This window comes from Spermophilus citellus, assembly GCF_964194105.1.
Source record: "Spermophilus citellus genome assembly, chromosome: 13".
Taxonomy (NCBI): Eukaryota; Metazoa; Chordata; class Mammalia; order Rodentia; family Sciuridae; genus Spermophilus; species Spermophilus citellus.
This window is the reverse complement of record NC_138193.1, coordinates 85,529,563-85,550,204: the sequence shown is the minus strand read 5'-3', so window position 1 is coordinate 85,550,204 and position 20,642 is coordinate 85,529,563. Positions and strand designations below refer to the sequence as shown.

General features: G+C 42.0%; 1 protein-coding gene across 1 annotated transcript in view; it reads left to right on the top strand.

The window, feature by feature from the left end:
• LOC308632565 (galactose mutarotase-like) overlaps nt 1-20,642 on the top strand; it is a 43,468-nt gene that overhangs the window by 8,264 nt on the left and 14,562 nt on the right. The window contains exons 3-4 of the mRNA XM_081264769.1: nt 4,122-4,328; nt 10,213-10,294. Of these exons, the coding sequence (XP_081120895.1) occupies nt 4,122-4,328; nt 10,213-10,294 (289 nt within the window). The remainder of the gene's footprint in view (nt 1-4,121; nt 4,329-10,212; nt 10,295-20,642) is intronic.

Genomic DNA, 20,642 nt, shown 5'->3' with positions numbered 1-20,642 from the left:
TAGTTCATCTGACTGTCACAAGCAGGGATCCTTGAGTGAAAGGACCATGACCCCTGACTTAGGAAAGATGTGGAACAACTTTCTCATAGTGTTGGGATCAGGGAATCAGGTTGAAGAAATGTGGGTTAATGATAAATACCTACCTACCCTCTACTGCATAGGCCTTCACGTATGTTGTCTCTGACCTTTCCAAGAGACCTGTATCATCACTCAAATGAGAAATCTGAGATTGTGAAAGGCACACGATTCCTAAAGGGGACAGCCAGGTCTGCCTGGCTCCAAGCCCTCATTGCTATACTAGAGCTGCTGGTGTCCTCCATGGCCACTGTGGGGACCCCCAATCCAATACACCTCCCTCTTCCTCTTGTTTGCACCCTTCCTGTGCAGTGTGGCACCACACCCGGAAATGCCCTTCCACTGAAGTGCTTTGTGCCTTGAAATTACCTTGGCTCCTCCAGATCCCCCTTTCTAAATAAAAACTCCATTCCCTAAATAAAAACTCCAATCCTTGGAAAGCAAAGGGATCAAGCTACTCCCTGAGATCAGAGTTCCTGGCCTCCTGCTTCAGAGTCCTCCAGTCTCATTTTAGTCTCTGAGGGAAAAAATTTCAGAGAGCTCTCCTTTAAATTATACCACCCAGGTTGTTTGCTAGAGTTCAGATAGAGAAGAATAGGAAGTAAGATGTGTGGTAACTAAAGGCCATGATTTCCTTTTTTCTGCCTCTGGCCTCCACTTCTCCTGTTGAAGGAAGTTGGTTGCTCTAGGTTTTCCCCTCTCCCTCCAGCTTCCTCTCTGTAGCCAAGAACCAGACTATCCCATTGGCTTCCCTTTCTTCAGTGATGGACTCCTCACACTAAGGAGAGCAAAAGGCTCTCCCTAGTAGCATCTGCTGTGCCCAAGAGCAGAGGGCAGAGATCCTCTAGAACATGCCAGGTCCATGAGTAAACCCCATCTAGAAGAAGCTGGGCCGGGTTCCTACAGGGATCTTGAGAGGACCCTCTGTAGAGCACCTTGCTCTTCTCCTTCTGTTCCACTGTGGTATTTCTGCAGTGTTGCTTCATGTGTATTCCCTTTATTAACACAGAAGAATAGTAAGAATGAATATCTGTCTTACTTTGCTATGACCAAATACATAGACTGGGTCATGTATAAAGACAAAGGTGTTTTTCCCCTCACAGTTCTGGAAACTGGGGAGTCCAAGAGTATGGTGCCAGCCTCTAGTGAGGGCCTTCTTGCTGCGTCTTAACATGGAAGAGGGCATCTCATGGCAAGAATGAGCAACTGTACCACTTTGGGTCTTTCTTCCTTTTCAAACAAAACCATTGATGCCATCGGAGGTTACCTCTCTCATGACCTCCTCCAATCCTAACTACCCGCCAAAGGCTGCATCTCCAAATACCATTAGCATGAGTTTGGGAATTACGTTTTAAACACGTGAACTTTTGGAAGACACATTCAAACCATAGCCCAAACCCGTGCAGTGGGCCCCTTTTGTGAACCATTTGGAGCATAACAGGCTGGGGATTCCTGAGGTTCACAGTATAATGAGGCAGATGGACCCTTACATAACTATTAACAGCTGAGCTTCCACAGGCACCACAACATAGATGCTAACATTATACTAGAAGAGCTGAACATGAACAAATGAATAGTTATGGAGGTGGGACTTGAACAGCTTTTGAAGAACAGGTAACATTTCATTCAATCTGTGGGTATTAGACAGAATGGCTACACTGGGGCCCCGAGATGGGTGGGGAAAAGCTGAGCCACTGAAAGTTTCTCAGCAGTAAGTTTTTAGATAGGTATCGTTAGCAGTATCAGATGGACTTTATTTTAAGTTGTATTGGATTTCAACAATTACTGAATGAATAGTTTAGGTTGGGGGTGTGTGTTTTTCTGTGTAGATCAGCACAATTCTTTAAAAGATGAAAATTAAATAACCTGACAGGATTTGAAATAGTATAAGAAAGTCTGCAGATTTAGAGTTCCTAGAGAGTTAGAAACTATAAGGACAGAGAAATTCTTCCATGAATGGGAATTACATGTAACTGAAAATATTTGTTTACACCAAAATCTTTCCATTCTTTCCTTTCCCTAAAGAAGAAAATCTGGGTAGCAAGGTAAGAACATTTTATTTCAGATATTTAATTCCTACAATTTTCCATTTGGGGAATTCTTCTTTTATTTTTTAATTACACATATAACAGTCTTCCTGTTTTAAGTGTCTTGAAAGTTCAATATTTCTGAGAGATAATTAGGATATAAATTAAATTTTTTACTGAGCTCAGTGAATTTGTGTCAGACGCCAGCTGCTCTCATTGTAGATGAAGGTAGAGACCTCCATCCCTGCTGGGCTCCCCTTCCTGGCAGGCAGAACACCTGTGAGAGCCAGACCCAGGCTAGAGTGAATGGGCAGGCCTGGGCTGCAGGCCATTCCTCTGATTCAGAAGGTCATTACCTTTTAACTGTGTTTGGAGTGAGAGTTTGACTCTTCGGTTGAAAATGGAGATTTGAATAAAGCTGTTCACTGAAACTAAGATGTGAAATCATGTAGGTAGCCAGACCTGAGTTGGAATCCTAGCTCTGTCACTAATTACATGTATGATTTTAAACAATATTTTTTATTTTTAAACTATGCTGTATTAAAGGGTTCTATCCTTCACCTCCGGAATGTATGGGGAGAAACAGGCAGGTTAACTCCATTGAACTTAATTTGTTCATCTGTAAAGTGGGGATAATATTAGTTGGAACTATAAGAGATTGCCAGTGTTCAACAGTTTTGACCTACAGGGACAGTCATTTCGTTCACCTTGCAAGGTGATTTGTGTAAGGCATCAGTGACTGGTGAGTACTCCACAGGTCGGAGGTCTCATGTGTGCAATAAGCTCTTTACTAGTGATCCCAGAGCTCCCTAAAGGACCAGGACTCTGGTCAACTCATGCTGCTACTGTAACATAAGGGAACAGGCTTGGGCTGGGTCCAATCCACTGTCACTTACCGGCTGCATGACCTGGTGCCAGCAGTTTACCCTTCCTGAGCCTCAGTGTGTGGTCACTCAATGAGAATGATGGCACTACTTGAAGTAGACAGATGAGATAATGTCTGTAAAGTTTCTGGCTAGGTGCCTTTCTTCATAACGAACACTTGATAAATGCTGGTTTTCCCTTCCCTGAAAGTGTGATCTTGGGGCCTTTCAGGCAAAGTGAAGAGGAACCTCTATGTTAATTCAAGATTCCATTTTTTCTCTTCATATTTTTCTTGCCATTCTTAGAATTGTATTTGCTAGAACACAGAGAAAAGCTTCAAGGTAATTTTTCTAGCTCCTTAATTTTATGGAAGTGATAGATGCCCAAATTTACACAGTGAACTAGGAACAGATCTGGCTCCAAAACCATGACTCCTGACTTGTGGGCTGGAACTGAATCCTAATGGAACAAGTGCCCAATTTGTTATAAACTCTGTCCAGGGAATAAGAGAAACTTGGAGTGTTTTTCATTAATATTTGTATATAGTACACCAGAGAGAGGGGTTGATTTATTAAGGTTATTTTTTAGTACTATAAAAAGGTATTGCTACACAACACCAGAATGGAGCACCAAGATTAAAATAAATATATATCCAAGAAAAATTCAAAGAGGAAAATACTGTAGATACATACATGTAAGGTTAAGAGGAAAGAGTATAAGGAATGGAGCCAGGCAAGGTGGCACATGCCTGTGATCCCAGTGGCTCTGGAGGCTGAGGCAGGAGGACTGTGAGTTCAAAGCCAGCCTCAGCAAAAGTGAGGTGTTACGCAATTCAGTGAGACTCTGTCTCTAAATAAAAAATATGAAAAATAAGGTGGGGATGTGGCTTAGTGATCAAGTGCTCCTGAGTTCAATCCCTGATAATCCCTCCCCCCCCAAAAAAAGAGTATAAGGAATGGGAGTAGGTAAACAGGAAAAAAAATGCCTCTTTTCTGTACAAATCAGAGATTTAGATTAGTTCAAATCCAGGCTACTAATCCAAGCCTTAATGATTGATGAACTCCCTTTCTGGAATCAGTTATCCTTAAATATTGAAATGTGGCATTTAACTTGGGATTGAAGCAAATAAGCAGCTTTGAAAACACTTTTTTCTAGGTCCTCTGGACCCCTCAGGTGCTCTCAAATGGCGTCCAATTCTACCGCGTCAGTCCAGCTGGTGAGGAAGGCTACCCTGGAGAGTTAAAAGTCTGGGTGACATACACCCTGGATGGCGGGGAGCTCGTGGTCAACTTTAGAGCACAAGCCAGTCAGACCACACCAGTCAGTCTGACCAACCATGCTTACTTCAACCTGGCCGGCCAGGTAAGTGAACTCGCTCCTTCTCTCCTGCTGTAACTTGCTTCGTGGAATAACCAGGGACTGTGACTGGAGAGACCAACCCAGTATGGACTTACTCTGGTCCTGACAATGATGAAAAGAGCCCAGGAGAGCATTTGGCTCTTAGTAGGTGTTCAATAAATGGAAGTCATAGAGGAAGAAGATGGAATGAATACATTGTACTGTCAAGAAGGGTATCTGTTCCCGTGGCTATTTCAAGAACTTCTATCATCTGATTGCAGCATGTGCTCACATCTGCTTCCCTTATTGTACTCCTACATCCCCCTCCAGTTACTTCCATTTAAGAAAGCAGATATAATCCTCCGAATTATACTTAAACCAGCCCCTTTAATATTTGTGTACTCCCACTGTGCAGCCCACCAGCTCCTTCCAGGGATTCTGGTGGCCAGTCATGCCCTGCACAGGACAGTAGAAAGAGCATTAGACCTGGATTTAGAAGACCTGGAGGTTTTTGTTTTGGTTTGGTTTATTTAGAATAAGAGGCATGTTCTTAATTTCGTAATAATAGCTACCTATTATTTATCAGCCCCTGTCAGAAGCACTTTATGAAGTTGTCAGTAAAGACATTGAAATCAACCCAGCATAGGGATAAGCCCCAGGGGGAGGACTCTTAAAATGTCTCCTTACAGGTGGTAGAGAGCCTCTGACAGTGCTCTTGAGTGATCCCCTAAAGCACCTCATTCCCTTTAAAAGGAAACATTTCAGCTTATTGAGGAGGCTATCACAGGAGGCAGAAAACAGGCTGAGCCCAACTCTGTAGATTCTATCTATTACTTCCTCACTATCTGAAGAAATCATGGTCCACTCAACTTGAATCATGTGGGCATGATTTCCTTCAAGCCTATGTACAGCCAACAAGTATTAGCTTACATTTCTGCCCTCCCCAACTTTTAGGAATTTGCTGCTGATTTTTAGGGGGAGGGGGTGGTGGATAATTTTCTTAAATAACAGAGGTAATTGGTTCTGATAAAATTTCGAAAGTTTTCCCTTTAAAAATAAGAAATATGGATCTTCCCTTGTTTGATCTTATCTCCAGAACATCCATCATCCTTCCTGAAATCTGAAAACTAAACCAAAAGCTAAGAACAAAACAAAAACACCCATTCGTAAAAGCATCTACTTTTTAAAATGGGTTCAGAAAGGGCAGAAATAGAGAAAGAAAAACAAAACAAAACAAAACACATTATATTGTTTTAGGTAGAGAGTAAATTGTGATGATTTTTCTGTTTTCTGAATTTTGATAGGCTTAGGACATATTATTTTATAAACTTGGGAATGATCTAAATGAATTGATTCAGAAATAGAAAGAGAAATTACACATGAAGTATTCCATCTGCCAGTGTTCTTCCAGTGAAGGAGATAAAATGGGATTTTAAGGTTTACTAAGGCCCTTTGCAATTGTCACCTTTCTAATCCTGCAGGGACTTGGAGTGACAGATATTTCTGAATCTCTTTGCAGAGGATGAATAGTTTCCTAGATCAGAGACCCCACCCAGAAGAGCAGTCAATATAAATCTCCCTTCTTAGACTGTCTTAGTAAGTGCAGCTCAAATCTACAACCACCAGCCTCAGCATTAAGGGCACCAGCCTTTGGGGGCACTTGGGTAGGAATGGATGGTCACCAGGCCTGGGGTCAAGAGCCACTGCATATTCAGAACATCCCTTGCCCTATCCTGGGAAGCATTATCATATGTCAAGCCCTCTCCAGGGAAATACTTCAAAACATGATATTTAAAGTAATTAGCTGGGATGTGGTTCACTGGTAGAGCACTTGCCTAGCATGGACAGGCTCTGGGTTCAATTCCTAGCACATAGCACAAAAATAATAAATGAACAAAGTAGCCAGCTCATGTTACATCTGTTCACTTTTTTTTGTTATCTAAATTTAACAAATGGTATTTTTGTTCTATTTTGGAGCCCAAGCATTGGCTAGCTACTTCTAGTTTGTGTGTTGGGGGGTCTGAGAGGTAGGATGTGAGAACTGTTTGAAACTTAACCTAAAGTCCTCTGAAAGCAGGCCTAGTGGAATTTGAGATGAAAAGCAATAGCTGTGGTTCTGCTGTTACTAAGTAGATAACGTCATCAAGGAACCAAGTTCTTCCATTTTCCCGTTCTACTTCCTCGGTGTCTTGGCTTTTTTTTTTTTTTTAGTTGTTGTTGGACCTTTATTTACTTATATGTGGTGCTGAGAATCGAACCCAATGCTTCACACATGCCAGGCAAGCGCTGTACCACTGAGCTACAACCCCAACCCAGTGTTTTGGTTTTTGTCTTCAGGTTTTTCCCCCTCAGTCACAGGGTGGTTGCTACAGCTCCAGGAGTCACCTCCTCATACAGTCATCCCCAGAGACAAAAGAGGATGTTTACCTTTTTCATATCTCTAATGTTTCTTTTCTAAGAACAAGTACAACCTTTTCTAGAAGCTCCTGGAAGACTCACATTTCATTGGCCAAAAGTGTGACTCATTCTCTGCCAACGGGAATCTGAGACTGCCATGATTGATCTAGACCAACCAAAATTTGGCCTCTAGGGCTCGGGAAAAGGTTCCTTGCCTGAATCTACGACTTACCATAGAATAAATCAACAAGTCAAGTTTCTCCCAGGAGAAAGGGAGGGTACAGGTGAAGGGAAAGGCACTATGACTTCTGGGCAGTAGTCAACAGTGTCTGTTACTCCTGCTAGGCACATTAAAAGATGAATTAAGGGGGCTGGGGTGTGGCTCAAGCGGTAGCGCACTCGCCTGGCATGAGTGCGGCCCGGGTTCGATCCTCAGCACCACATACAAACAAAGATGTTGTGTCCGCCGAAAACTAAAATAAAAAAAAAAATTAAAAAAAAAAAAGATGAATTAAGGCAGAAACTGTGGCAATGAACAGAAAAGGTTTTAAAATCTCTATGCAAGTTGTAATGGGCTTTGTAAAAGGCTAATGTTACAAACTGGTATTAATCGAGCAAAGTTCACCAAAACACTGAACTCAGAGATGGATCTCAAGATCTGTTTGTCAACATTTCTTGCCAAGTGTTCATCAACCTTGAACGGAAATGGGTCTAACAGTAATATTCCACCAGAGCAGATCATTGGAGTTTTCCAGGCCAGAAGAGGCGTGAACTGAATCATGCTTCTCTTTAAGGAAGGGATATTAGTGCTACTTGGTGACCCAGAGGCCACTGGGAGTACAGTAAGCATTCTTTTCCTGCTCCTCCCAGCCTCTTCCTATAAAGTCAGACTCATCCATTTTTTTGCAATGTGACTTTTTTTGTTAATTCATTTTCCTCCTGCCCATTGCTTTAAAACAACAAAACAAAAAAGAAAATGAGAAAAGGAAACTCCTAAGCAGCCTTGTTCATGATAGTAAAACACTATAAACAATCCACAAGTCCATCTACCCATCAGGAGAATGGGTAAACAAATGGTGACATAATGGTATAGTAGAATATTATCAACAGTAAAAAGGACCAAATTACTGATCCAATAACATGAGTGATCTCAAAAACCTTATGAGACACAAAAGAATATCTACCGTAGGATTCTATTTATGGGAGGTTCTAGAACATGTACAACTCATCTATGCTCATAGAAATCAGAATAGCATCCTGGTTATAAATGGGCATTTATCTTAAAAAAAAAAAAAAAAGAATGGAAGGAGGCAGGCACCTGTGGAAATTGAGTGAAGACCTGATAAATGCTAGGCCAGGAGTCATCTCTTGCAGGCTTTGCTCACTGGATGGTTTAGGAGAGGTTGTGTCTCTCAAGCCTCATATATGCAAAGAAAGGATGGAGGTGTTCTTTTGGTCTGGCTGTCCTTTCCTGGGACTCTTCAGTCCTCTATGTGGGCTGTAGATGTCAATCTAATACCCTCATGGCTTTGTACTCAACCTTCCTTGCTGCTGCCTGGACTGAATAAAACCTTCCAAGTTAGGGCTGGGGGTAGCTCAGTGGTAGAGTGCTTATTTGGCATATGCAAGGCCCTGGTTTCAAACCCCAGCACTGAAAAAAAAAAAAAAAAAAAAAAAAAAAAAACGAAGCAAAACAAAACCCTCCTGTTGAACTGAGCATTGAACAAATAGAGCTGGGGAAATAGTTCTAAATTCCCTCTCTCATCTTCCCTCCCTTTAGTCCTAAAGGCCTCCTGGGTGCCAGCACCACCCTGGTAAAAGAGCATGGCAGTAGGGAGGAGCCTCTATCCAGGAGAGACACCTGATGTCTTGAGCTACACTGGACCTGGGTGCACGCCACCTCCCATTTTGGACCTGCCTTCTCAAGTCAGAACAGGAACTAAAAAAGTGGCTAAGAGAGGAAGCATGAGCAGCAGAGAGCTCTGGGTCCTCATATTGTCCCCATTTCCTCCTACCCCAGCCCAGCACAAACCCATTTTCTTTCCCAGGGGATATCAGTTCTGCAGCAGCAGAACCTTCTAGCAGTGTAATTAAGCCAGTTTTTGCCACATTTCAACATGGAATCTCATGGTCCCTAAATCTTGTTCTTTCGCCTTAAAATGACTCCATTTGATTGTGTGGCCTGAATCTTTCTCTCCATAGAATTTGCATCCCGTCAGCCTGCAGCCCTCCACCCCACTGCCCCTCTGCTTATCTCTCTGCAGCTCAGCAGCAGCTTCAGTTTAGCTTTGCTCAGGGTTTCTCAGCCACTGACATTTTGGGCCAGATAATTGTTTGTTGTGGTGGAGAGGGTGGGAAGGCTGATTGTTGAGCTTCACTAAGCAAAAGCCCTCTCTTGCTTCCTCTTTCCCAAGAGCTTTAAAATATGTTACTATGGATAATAAAAAATAATCCTTTGCATTAAAAACATACATGTATAAATTTATTTTCTGATTTGCAAGTAGCCCTTACTAAACTGTGCCTCACAAAAATCCTAGAAAAAGTGGGATCATCATAATCCCAATTTTATACACACACACACACACACACACACACACACACACACACACACACAGAGAGAGAGAGAGAGAGAGAGAGAGAAGAGTATTCCAGAGATTATGATTTCCCTAGTGAGTGGAAACTAGATTCCAAGCCTTCTGACCACTGACTCAGGTTTCCTGTACTAGCCTTTTTTTTTTTTTTTTTTTTTTTTGCAGTACTAGGGATCAAACCCAGGGCCTTGCACCCTGAGCTACTTCTGCAGCCATTTTTATTATTTATTTATTATTATTATTTTTTATTTGGAGACAGGTTCTCAGAAGTTGCTCAGGCTGGTCTTAAATTTATGATTCTGCCTCAGACTCTGGAGTAGCTGGGATTACAGGTGTGCGCCACCTTGCCTGGCCTGTACTAGCCTTTGACTCTCTCAAAAAGGCAACAGAATTTTGATTTTTGGGCTTCTGTCATGTGGCAGGGAGTGGAGCCTCTAGATGGGAGCTGGGAGAGGGGTGACAGGTGTCCCCCTCTAGTGGGCCTGGAGGCAGTGCCTTGACCACCCAGGACTTTCGTTCTGGGTGAGTGATCCTTTCTCCTCCCTGTGCCTGCTATCTGACAGAGTAGCAGAAACCCCTCCATTAAAAAGCGGGAACCATAAGGCTTCCTAGCCACTGTGGTCTCCCTGACTTCTCACCTTCGCATTCCACTCAGAAAAGAAAATGCATGCTGGGGTCACACGTTGAAAGCTTCTCTCACATGTGTCAGTGGTTGTTTGGAGGCCCCAGTCCACCTACACTAAGATGACCCTGTTTACTCAGTATCATTGGTCAACTGGATTTCTAAAGTTTTTGTCAATGCCTGAAAACATTTTTACAAGAAATCTTACAAAGCAAATATGGATTTTATGTTTGTCTTGGTAAATATGTAAAAGGCTAAACAGTAAGTCTTTTTTTTTCTTTTTCCTTTTCCCTCCCAGGGGTCCCCAAATATATATGACCATGAAGTCACCATAGAAGCTGATGCTTACTTGTCTTTGAATGAAAACATGCTTCCTACAGGTTAGTGAATTTAAACATTTTTATGTAACATAGTGTCACAGATTAGATTCTGAGACCAAGACAGGACATTAGTAGAGAAACTGGTAAAATCCTAACAAATCCTATCGTTCAGTTAATAAACTTATTCCAGTGTTAATTTCTTAGTTTTTGATATTTGCATCATGTTTATGCTCAATAGGCTTCCCTCGATGTACTATTTTTACCACATTTCTGTGAATTAAAATTCTTTCAAAATTTAAGTTAAAAACAATCTGTGTAAGAAAGTACTTCAAGTTTACAGAATAGCTGCCCTACACCAGGCAAGGACTTTTGTTTTAGTTTAGCCTCTTTAAAACAAAGAAGTTGTATTTATGGCTGCTGGTTTAACATTTTTATAAGGAAAAAGATAAACGTGTGAGCCTGTGTACTCAGCAGTGACTTGAGTTAACAGCAGCAGTGAGAAACTTCCATAAATACAGTGACCATAAAACTAATTGGAATAATAATGAGAAATTGAGATAGATGAGTTAAAATTTTTGTCATCACAGTTTTGAGTGTTTTCCTGCTCCAAGACAGGGTTTAAAGGCCTTTATGTTTGTCTTGGTAATATGTGTCATCTTTTGATATTTAAATGACTCAATAGATGAGCATGAGTAAGCTGGCCCATCTTTTTAAAAAAATTGGTGCATTATAATTATACATAATAGTGAGATTTTATTATGCATAATTTGATCCATTTGATTCCCCAGTAAAGTTGTCTCATTTTGTCCTGGATGCAGAATTATTGCATCACAACTGTATATCATCAATTATAAGGAAAAAAATAACCTGACTGCTATAATGGACTGATAAGGAAGAAAGTAAACTAAGTAGCTTATAAATGCAGGTTTTGAAATAAGTGCATATTTATTTGTCTATATTTATAAAATCTTCTTATGCTCTATCCTGTTGTTTTGATCATATGAAAAGTGCAAAAATGCACAATTTATGCTATGTAAAGATTATCTGCCAGGGTTTTAAAAGATCATTGTAGGGGCTACAGTTGAGCCTTACAGTCCATTAGACTTCTATCATGATAACAGATAAGTTGCAGTAACTTCAGAGCTCATGAAAAATTATAATTCTTTGCTACAGGTCCATATGTTCACCAGTTCTACATATTATGTCTGCTTGCCCCATAATACTCAAACGAAAATTATAAGATTCCTTTGGAATAGCCTCCAAAAATGGGTGGTAACTGCTACTTGGCACCTCAGCGATGTAAGAATTCACATCTAGCCCATTTTCAGAACAAAATCTCTAGGAGCCCAGATTTCATCTGACTCTTAACATTGACCAAAAAAACTTAGCAAGTGGTTTAATTCTTTTTTTTTTTTTCAGTTGGGAGGATTGAACCCAGGGGCACTCTATCACTGAACTACATCCCGAGTCCTTTTTTTTTTTTCTTCTTAGGTATACATGACAATGAGTATATTTTGACATATCATACATACATTGATATAACTTATTCTAATTAGGATCCTGGTCCTTTTTATTCTTTATTTTGAGATGTGCTAAGGCTCACTTTGAATCTACAATCCTCCTGCCTTAGCCTCCCAAGCCACTGGGATTACAGGCATGCACTCTTGTGCCCAGGTGCAACTTACTAATTCTGAAATCACTACAAAGGGCCTGTCCATCATTTGGGCATTCAAAAATGCCTTTCCAGGGCTGGGGTGTGGCTCAGGGATAGAGGCCCTGGGTTTGATCCCCAGGGATCAAAACAAAAACAAAAACCAGAAATGCCTTCCCTGTGCTCCTGGGAGAGTTAAACACAATCTGGAAGGTCAAGTGAGAGTTTGTTAGGCAGTGAGGAAAGAAAGGTATTCTGGATAAAGAGGAGTAGATCTGGGAAGTTCAGGAAACAGCAGAACTGTCCCAGGGAAGTGCTGCTTCTGAAGCACCAGGCTGCACCACGCTCAGCATGGCATAGGTTAGATGGACCACATCAGATCTGCTGAAGTGCCGAGGTTGGCCCATGGTGACCCCAGGCTGGCCTGGAATTCAAGGTCAACCTACACAGAACAGACTGAAAGGTGGGACCAAATGCACTGTCAGACTTCCTGGTATTCAGCCAGACGTGGACTGAACACACAAGGCCACTTTCTTGTGATGCACTGTAGGAACCTGTTAGACCAGCCACACTCCATTAAGACTTCTGGATCGACGTGCAGTATCTAGCGATGTAGAGATTGTAGTTTTGTTGAATTGAGATAATAACTTGTGAGATGAGATGAAGGTTTATGACACTAATAGCTAGTATTTCAAAGGAACATTATAAATAATTCCTGCTGCAATCCTGTTGGGTGGATTGTGTTCATTTTCTTATTTAACAGATGTGTAAACTGTTGAACAAGGAATTTAAATAACTCAGTGAGATATGGTTAGGTTATGGTTTGACTGTGTTCCTCAAAGGCTCATGTGCTAAAGGTTTGGTCCCCAGAAGGCAGGGTATAGGAGGTGGGGCCTCATGCAAGATAATGAGGTCATAGGACACCATCCTCAGAAGGGATGAATAGCAAGTCTCTCAGAATGAGTTTGTTCCCCTGAAAGAGAATTGTTGTATAGGGAAGTCACCTCATCCAACTGGCCTCTTCTGCATGCAGCCAGTTTCCTTCCTGCTTCTCTGCCATGTTGTGAGATAGCCAAGGAGGCCCTCACCAGAGGCCAAACAGATGGGGCCCCCTGATCTTGGACTTTGAGCCTCCCAAACTGAGCTAAATAATCCTCTTTTCTTTGTAAGCACAAAGTCTCAGGGTATTTTTTTTATAACAATAAGAAACTGGACTAATACAGAGAATCACCCAGTTAACAAATGGTGGAAAACTGAGATTCACACCAAGTAGTCTGACATTAGAACTTGGGCTCTTGGGCTAGGGCCATAGCTCAGTGATACAATCCTTGCCTAGCATGCACAAGACTCTAAATCTAATCCTCAGCACAGCAAAACAAACAAACACCCAAAAAACATACTCCCATGTTAAATGTCAAGAAGGTTTGGGTCAGGTGTGGTGGTGCACATCTATATTTACCAGCTACTTAGAAGGCTGTAGCAGGAAGATTGTAAGTCTGAGGCCAGTCTGGGCAGTTTAGGAAAACCCTGTCTTAAAATTAAAAAAAATAAATAAAAACTGAAAGGGCTGAGGAGGTAGCTCAGAGGTAGAAACCTTACCTAACTTAAGCCAGGGCCTAGGTTCAATCCCCAGTATTTAAAAAAAAAAAAAAAAAAAAAAGATTTGGGATGATGAGGAAGGGTAAGAAAGGAAAGAAAGAAAATAAATTAATTTCTTGACTCTATAGATACCCAAGACCACCATATAGTCAAGAAATGAGAAATAAGCAAAAAACAAAAACCAAAACTTTTAAGAGTTGTCAATTCTCATTTCTTTTGTCACCTTTGTACAAGAAACGTCACAGCTTCTCTCGCAATTGTTCCCTGTTTTTCCTTCTGTTCAACTTATTTCTAGTTTGCTGCAAAGAGAACAAAACACACAAGTTGGTTTGCATTTTATTTTAAAAAGGGAGAGAGGGGGAGGGAAGAATTTTCCTGAAGTTAAAAGCATGAGTTTAAGTGTCTGGCTTTGTCTGCCCGACAAGGAGGGAATCAGAAAAAGAACAACTCCAAGGCAGGTAAATGGAAGCTCAAAACTCTTCTCTGTGCCCCTCAGTAGCCCCAGAGCTGCAACCAACTGTGTTTGGCAGTGCATCCCTGGTCTTGCTGGTTCCTGGTTTTCTTATCTGCAGAATCTTACTATGATCATATTGAAAGTTTACTTTCTTAAGTATGTGGGGTGTGTGTGTGTGTGTGTGTGTGTGTGTGTGTGTCATTTCTGTTGAAGATGACAGGAAAATCATTTGATAGACAATTCACAAACATAGTAAAAGAAAAGCTTTACCAGTTACAGGATAGCCTTCAGCTATCTGGAGAATTCACTTACTGGGGGACTTATTTGCCCAGCAGGGACACCGGGTAACAAGTTCACTTCAGACCCTCTGCTCTCCCTGGCTTTCCTGGGGCTGATGATCTGTTGTGGTGAAGCCCTTAGAAGTCAGCAGTAAAAAAATCATTAACAACTTTGGTCTTCTTGCATATGAGTGGCTCTTATTCACAAATCGGTTATTTTGCTCACTCTCCTAATCCTCTGCTCTGCATCCCAGATCCTTGCTTGGATGTTTGTTTTTCTCTCTTCCTGGGCCATAAAAATCCTCATTAATTTTGCCCAGAACTCTTGGAGAGAAAAGTCTTATTATCATTGTAGCAGAAAAGAGGCTGAGCACCAAGAACTCTTTAACAGGTAACAACCAAATCTGAAAAAGTAACCCACTTGAATCAATCTGTGAAATATGGTATAATAAGAACTATGTAATGTTTTGAACAACCAACAATAAAATAATTAAAAAAAAAAAAAAAGTGGCACATGCAGAAGCATTTGTAGTGGATGTGAGGGAAGCTGGGGGCAATATTTTAATCATCAGATCATCTACATTTCTTGAATTTAGTGTGATGTAATCTGACAAATAACAATGTCTATAGACTCATCTGATTTGATCCTACTGAGTGTTTGCAAGTCCTCTGGGGGTCCTCCTAAGATTGTGCTTCACACAAAAATGTTTTAATAGCCCCCCCCCCATACACACACACACACACACACACACACACACACACACACCATCCTTTCCCTTTTGTGGCTATTAATTTATACTTATGTTTTAAGTCTTTATTTTGCCCTTCATAAAAGGTATAACCTGAGCTGCTGCTAGTCTTGTGGGAGATGCTGATGCAGATCTAAACTCAGAAGGTGATTTTACCCTGGTTAGTACACTGAGGCGCTCAGTACATGGTTTTTCAGGTGATGGGAAAACCCATCATCATAAGAACGCAGCTTCTTGTATTTTACAATTAACTATAATACCGTAGCCAGGGTATTCAGTAAAGGGGGACTAGCCTCCTGCTGCGTGTTTTTGAGGAGGGGTGAAGTCCTATTCTTCCTTTTGTTTGTTACCTGCTTACTAATTGAGTGTCATCACACAGAAAGGAAAGGGACATGGTAGCAGACAATGAGTGGCTTCTTCCTTCTCTCCTTATTCTACTCTCCTAAATTAAAAAGCTACCCTTTTCCCCAAGCCCCATGGAAAAGCCTCCACAAGGGTAGAGGTATCTGCAGCCTTCAAAGGGACTCAGCCAAGTAATTTAGAGTCGCCCCTGTTTCCCCACAGGAAACTCCTGCCATCTTGTCAGCCCTGGAGGCTTCAATCCTTCATACTGAGGCTGCGGGGAAGGGATCAAAATAAGAACAAAAAATATTTTGAATGAAATTCATCACCTTCTAAAGCTACTTCTCTGGATGCCATTCCTGGCACTTTGGAGTCTGCAGTGAACACGTGGTCCTTGCTCACAGGTGCCTCAGATATGACCCAGAGCAGTACCAGCTGAAGGCCTCTCCAAGGCCGAGAACTCATTTTAACCCTAGACCAGGAGCCAAGCTTGCTGCTAAATTTCAGTTCAGCTTTACCTCTTCAGAGCCATTGTTTGTAGCTGTTTAACGAAACACAAAAGCATTGCTGCTCTAGAGCATTTGCTCCTGTGCAGCACAAGGCCACAGCACGAGGACAGGCTCCCACTGGGGCATCTCAGGTCCACTGCAGTGTGTTTGTTGTGTTTCTTGTAATCAGGGCTCTCCCTATGGGTTCCCAGAAGTGAAACTCCTAGAGGCCGTTTACCAGAAAGACAGATGTACAATGGACGGTCAGGACAGAGAACACTCAGTGCCAGGTCTCTGAGCCACATGTCAGGCATTCCACTCAGGACATGACTCTCACGCCTTGCCCTGTGGCAGCGAGCAGAAACCAAAGTGAACAGGTGAGAAAAATCAATCCAGATTTCTCCAGGGATTAATTTGTTCCCAGGTTTGTAAATATTACTTTTCACCCTTTCACCTTACAGAATGGTGAGAGCAAGAGGCAAGCTGGGCAATCTGCCCAGCAAGATGTAGCCACGTATATAACACAGTGCAGTGTTAAAAAGAAAGATTTTTTTTTTGAGGCGTGCACCACCACACCTGCCTCTTTAAAACATATCACTTTTTGTTTAATCTTGCTGTTCTTTATAGATGAGGAATCAAAAAAGCAAAAATGCCTATAGTCCCAGCAACTCAGGAGGTTAAGGCAGGAGGATGACAAGTTTGAGGCCAGCCTCAGTAAATCAGCAAGGTCCTAACCAACTTTGTGATACCCTGGCTCAAAATAAAAAAAAAAAAAAAATTAAAAAGTGCTAAGGATGTGGCTTGGTGGTTAAGCACACCTGAGACCCTGGGTTGAATTCCTGGTACACCCCCCCCCAAAAAAAATGCTTTGATCAGGTCTTTGGCTTCTCACAATAATATTAGTAAAATCTTCTCTTACTCTCTCTCTCTCTTTTTTTTTTTTTAGAAAAGATACCTTGTATTTTTATAAAAATTTGCCCAATCCACTCTGTCCCCCAACCCATCTGTGTTCACCTGCTATTCTTGCTGTTTTCCATTTTTCAAAGCTCATTCTAAAATTACATGAAAGCAACCCCATTTTAACAAAATTAGAATTCTGGTAGGAAAGTCTTACCGTGAGTCTGTAGAGACAGACCCAGCAAGAGTTTTCTATTTTATTTCAGCCTCTCTCAGTTCCGCCTAGAATTTGGTTGATGATACAATTACTTCCCTAGAGCAGGTCTATGTCTCTACCCTGGAGAAATAACAAACTCCAAAGTATTCTCCTGTTTCAAAGATGCTGCAGATGAAGATTGTTTTGATCTTTGTGCATTAGCATGTGGGCTCCTGACAGACAATTCCTTTCGATATTATATAATCCTTAAATATTGGACACAGTATTCATTTCAACCATCCATGGATATGCTTCTCTTTCCTTTTTACCCTCCTCCACATCATTAGTCATCAGGTCCTACTGATTTTTAACTCCTACGTACTTCTCAAATGTCGCCTCAGTATGTCTTTTTTTTTTTTTTTTTTTTTTAGAGAGAGAGAATTCCAATATTTATTTTTCAGTTTTCGGTGGACACAACATCTTTGTTTGTATGTGGTGCTGAGGATCGAACCCGGGCCGCATGCATGCCAGGCGAGCACGCTACCGCTTGAACCACATCCCCTGCCCCTCAGTATGTCTTATTGATTATATGATTCCACCTCCATTGACACCATCTTGGTTGATGAGATCTTTTCTTGTCTAGATCAGTGGGCTTCATAAATATGGATGAATAAATGAATGAATGAATCTAAATGATCACTCTCTAACTGAAAAAAAAAAAATCTCAAGATTTATCTTCCATCTGGTTCCTAAAGATATCTATCTAAAATGCAAATCTGACTCTCATAATCAGCAGCTTAGAACCTTTTAGATGATTTTTCAGGCCAGACCCCAGCTGCTTCTCCAGGCCATTTCTCACCATGCCTCACTCACAACTCCCCCAACCCCCATCCTAGAGGGACCACAATTATCCCCTTCTTTTTTTTTTAATATCTTTGTTTTATTTATTTTTGCATGTGGTGCTGAGGATCTAACCCGGTGCCTCACACATGTGAAGCGAGCGCTCAGCCACTGAGCCCCAGCCCCAGCCCCAATTATCCCCTTCTTTGCTGCATAAACCCCCACTTGTCCTTCAAGACTCATACCTTCTCCTTGGAAATCTTTCCCACACTTACTGGAAACAATAGTTTTGTTTTGTTTTTAAGAATTTGATCTTTGTTTTATTTATTTGTTTTTTTATGTGATGCTGAGGATCAGAACCTCAGGCCTCACCTGTGCTAGGCAAGTGCTTTAATGCTGAGCTGTAACCCCAGTCTGGAAACAATAGGTTCTTGTCTAGGGATTTTGTTTTGTCAGGGCCTCGTGCATTAGAGACAGCACTTTACCACTGAGCTACATCCCCAGCCCTTATGCTTGGTTTATGATGACATAAGCCATTTAGCACTCATCACATGCCCAAGCTTCCCTCCCTGCCCCTCTACGAGTTTTCCTTGGATGATCTATCAGGATTTAGTTGCAGATCCAAAGAGGGGAGCTTTGGGCTTGGTCACTTTTAAAGTTGGAAAACTAATCTATGCTAAACAGAAAAATGAAACCAAGAGCAAGCAAATCTACATATCTTAGAAACAGCTACTGCTTCCTCCCCTCATGGCTACTCGTTCCACTCTTCCTCCCCTCATGGCTACTCGTTCCACTCTTCCTCCTCCTTTGCAATTGTTTTAAATACAATATATTAATGCGATATGGTGTGAGATCTGGGATTCAGAAAACCAGGTACGATTTTTAGTTTTGTTCTCTACCAGCCATGTCCTCTAATTATTCGTAAAACCTCTTTGGCCTTATCAACGGAATCTATAAAATCTGATTAGATGGGAATCGCATGAGTTGGACTTTAGATCCTGTCCATTTCTAACAATGACTCAAAAGACCACATGGAACCTGTAACCAGGCCCCTGACCAGGACCCTGTGTGTGTTTGGAAAGATGATGAAAGAGCTTTAGGGACCCAGGAGGGGAGAGGAGGAGGGCTCAGCGGTAGAGCACATACCTAGCATGCATGTGGCCCAGGGTTCAGTTCCTAGTAGCTCTCCAAGAAAGGGGGTGCCCAGGCACTCCTAAGTTCTATGGAAAACCCTGTGTGAGTTGGCCACATCATCTTGGTCTGCACAGGGGTTTTCTTGCCCTTTTTCCTATCAGGTAATGACAGTCTATGGCTGCATTATATATACTATGCATTAGCATATATAAAGCGTCATCTTTTTCGAGAAGAACAGTAGTGTTTTCCTTTGGAGGAGTTTCAGGGTGGATTTGGTGTTTTGTTTCGTTTGCTGATTCATCATCACTGAATTTCCTGAAGGGAACTAGAAGGCTAGCTAGAGGAGAACGGCACACCAAGAAAAGCAGCTTCCCCAAGTCCCACCAAGAGGAGTGACAGTAGTTCTCAGTTTGGAGTTAGAGGCCAGCTTTTCTGTTTCTATTTGATTCGGTTCATGAAATGGCCTCCACATGTCCACCAGCCATTGGTTTGGACATTAGTATGTGGGGTGTAGGGCAAGCAGGCACACCAGGGCCACTCTGCAAGTGATGTGTTCTGGTTGTCACCCTCAGCTCTGCAGTTCTGGGGAAAAGCCCTTCCAGCTCCAATCTGCCCTTCACTACTTCATTTTCCAGTCTGTACCTACAGGATGTTACAGTACCTACTGTGTGCCGGTACTATGCCAGCCCTGGGGAAGAAATACTGAAAAAACTGAGTAAGTTTTGCCTGAGTGAAATATATACAGCCATGTATATAGTACAGGTCCTGTACTCATCCAAATTTTAGGCTACAAAAGTGCTTGATTTACCCTAAAAAGATTAAACTGTGACATTGGATTTTATTCAAAGCTGCTTATTGTATGACAGGTCCCTCCTAAATAGTATTCAAAGAGGTTTGGTGTAGAAACTCCACATCTCTCTCCTGGTAATAATGATACTCTCCAACGGGGTACATTACTGAGTTCTTCTCATAAAATGGTCCCAAGAACAGTTTTATGAACCCCTAGAATAACTCCCAAAGCTACTCATGTCCCCTGTTATAGAACATATCACTGCTACAAGATTGGCAAACATGAACCAGCATGGTGGCCATCTGGCAGAAGGAAAGCTCGGAAATTAGCACTTGTCCAGGCTGTTAGAATTCCTGTGAAAATTGCAGGCTCACATCGAATGGATTTGTCAGGAGGGGAATTATTTGCTAGTGTTCTGACCACCATCCTGGAGAACTGATTTAACATCTACCCCTTCCTTACCCCAGCTCTGGACAAGTGCTGGCTCTGGTTCACTCCTAGTGCATCATGATCCTCAGAGGTCACCCCATTCTGAAGGGGCCGAGTGGTAGCTGGGGGCCATGGATGATGGATCTGCCTCAAGGGAGTTCCAGAGCAGACTTTTCCAGTTCAGATAACATTGACAGGATACCTGCTGACTCTTACATGCTGCCTGAAGCACTGGACACACCTAAAAAGAAAATGGAACACTCTCTCTGCCCTGGAGAAGCTTCCAGGGAGCAGCAGGATCTAGGTGGTCAGATCTGTAGTAGAGATACACCTCTATGCCCACAGGCCTTGGGAGGCATAGAGGTAAGGTTAGGAGGAGGCTCTCTCAAGATCACTGAGTTGTGAGAAGCTTCTTAGTGTCTGTGAAGATACTGCAGCAAGGAGACTGAAAGCACCAAAGCCTGGAATGTGGAAGGGGGTGAACTGTGAAGCCAGAATGTTAGAGAAGCAGTAGGGCAGTGCAGGCACTAGGGTACAGAATTTAAGGTGGCACCCCTTTTC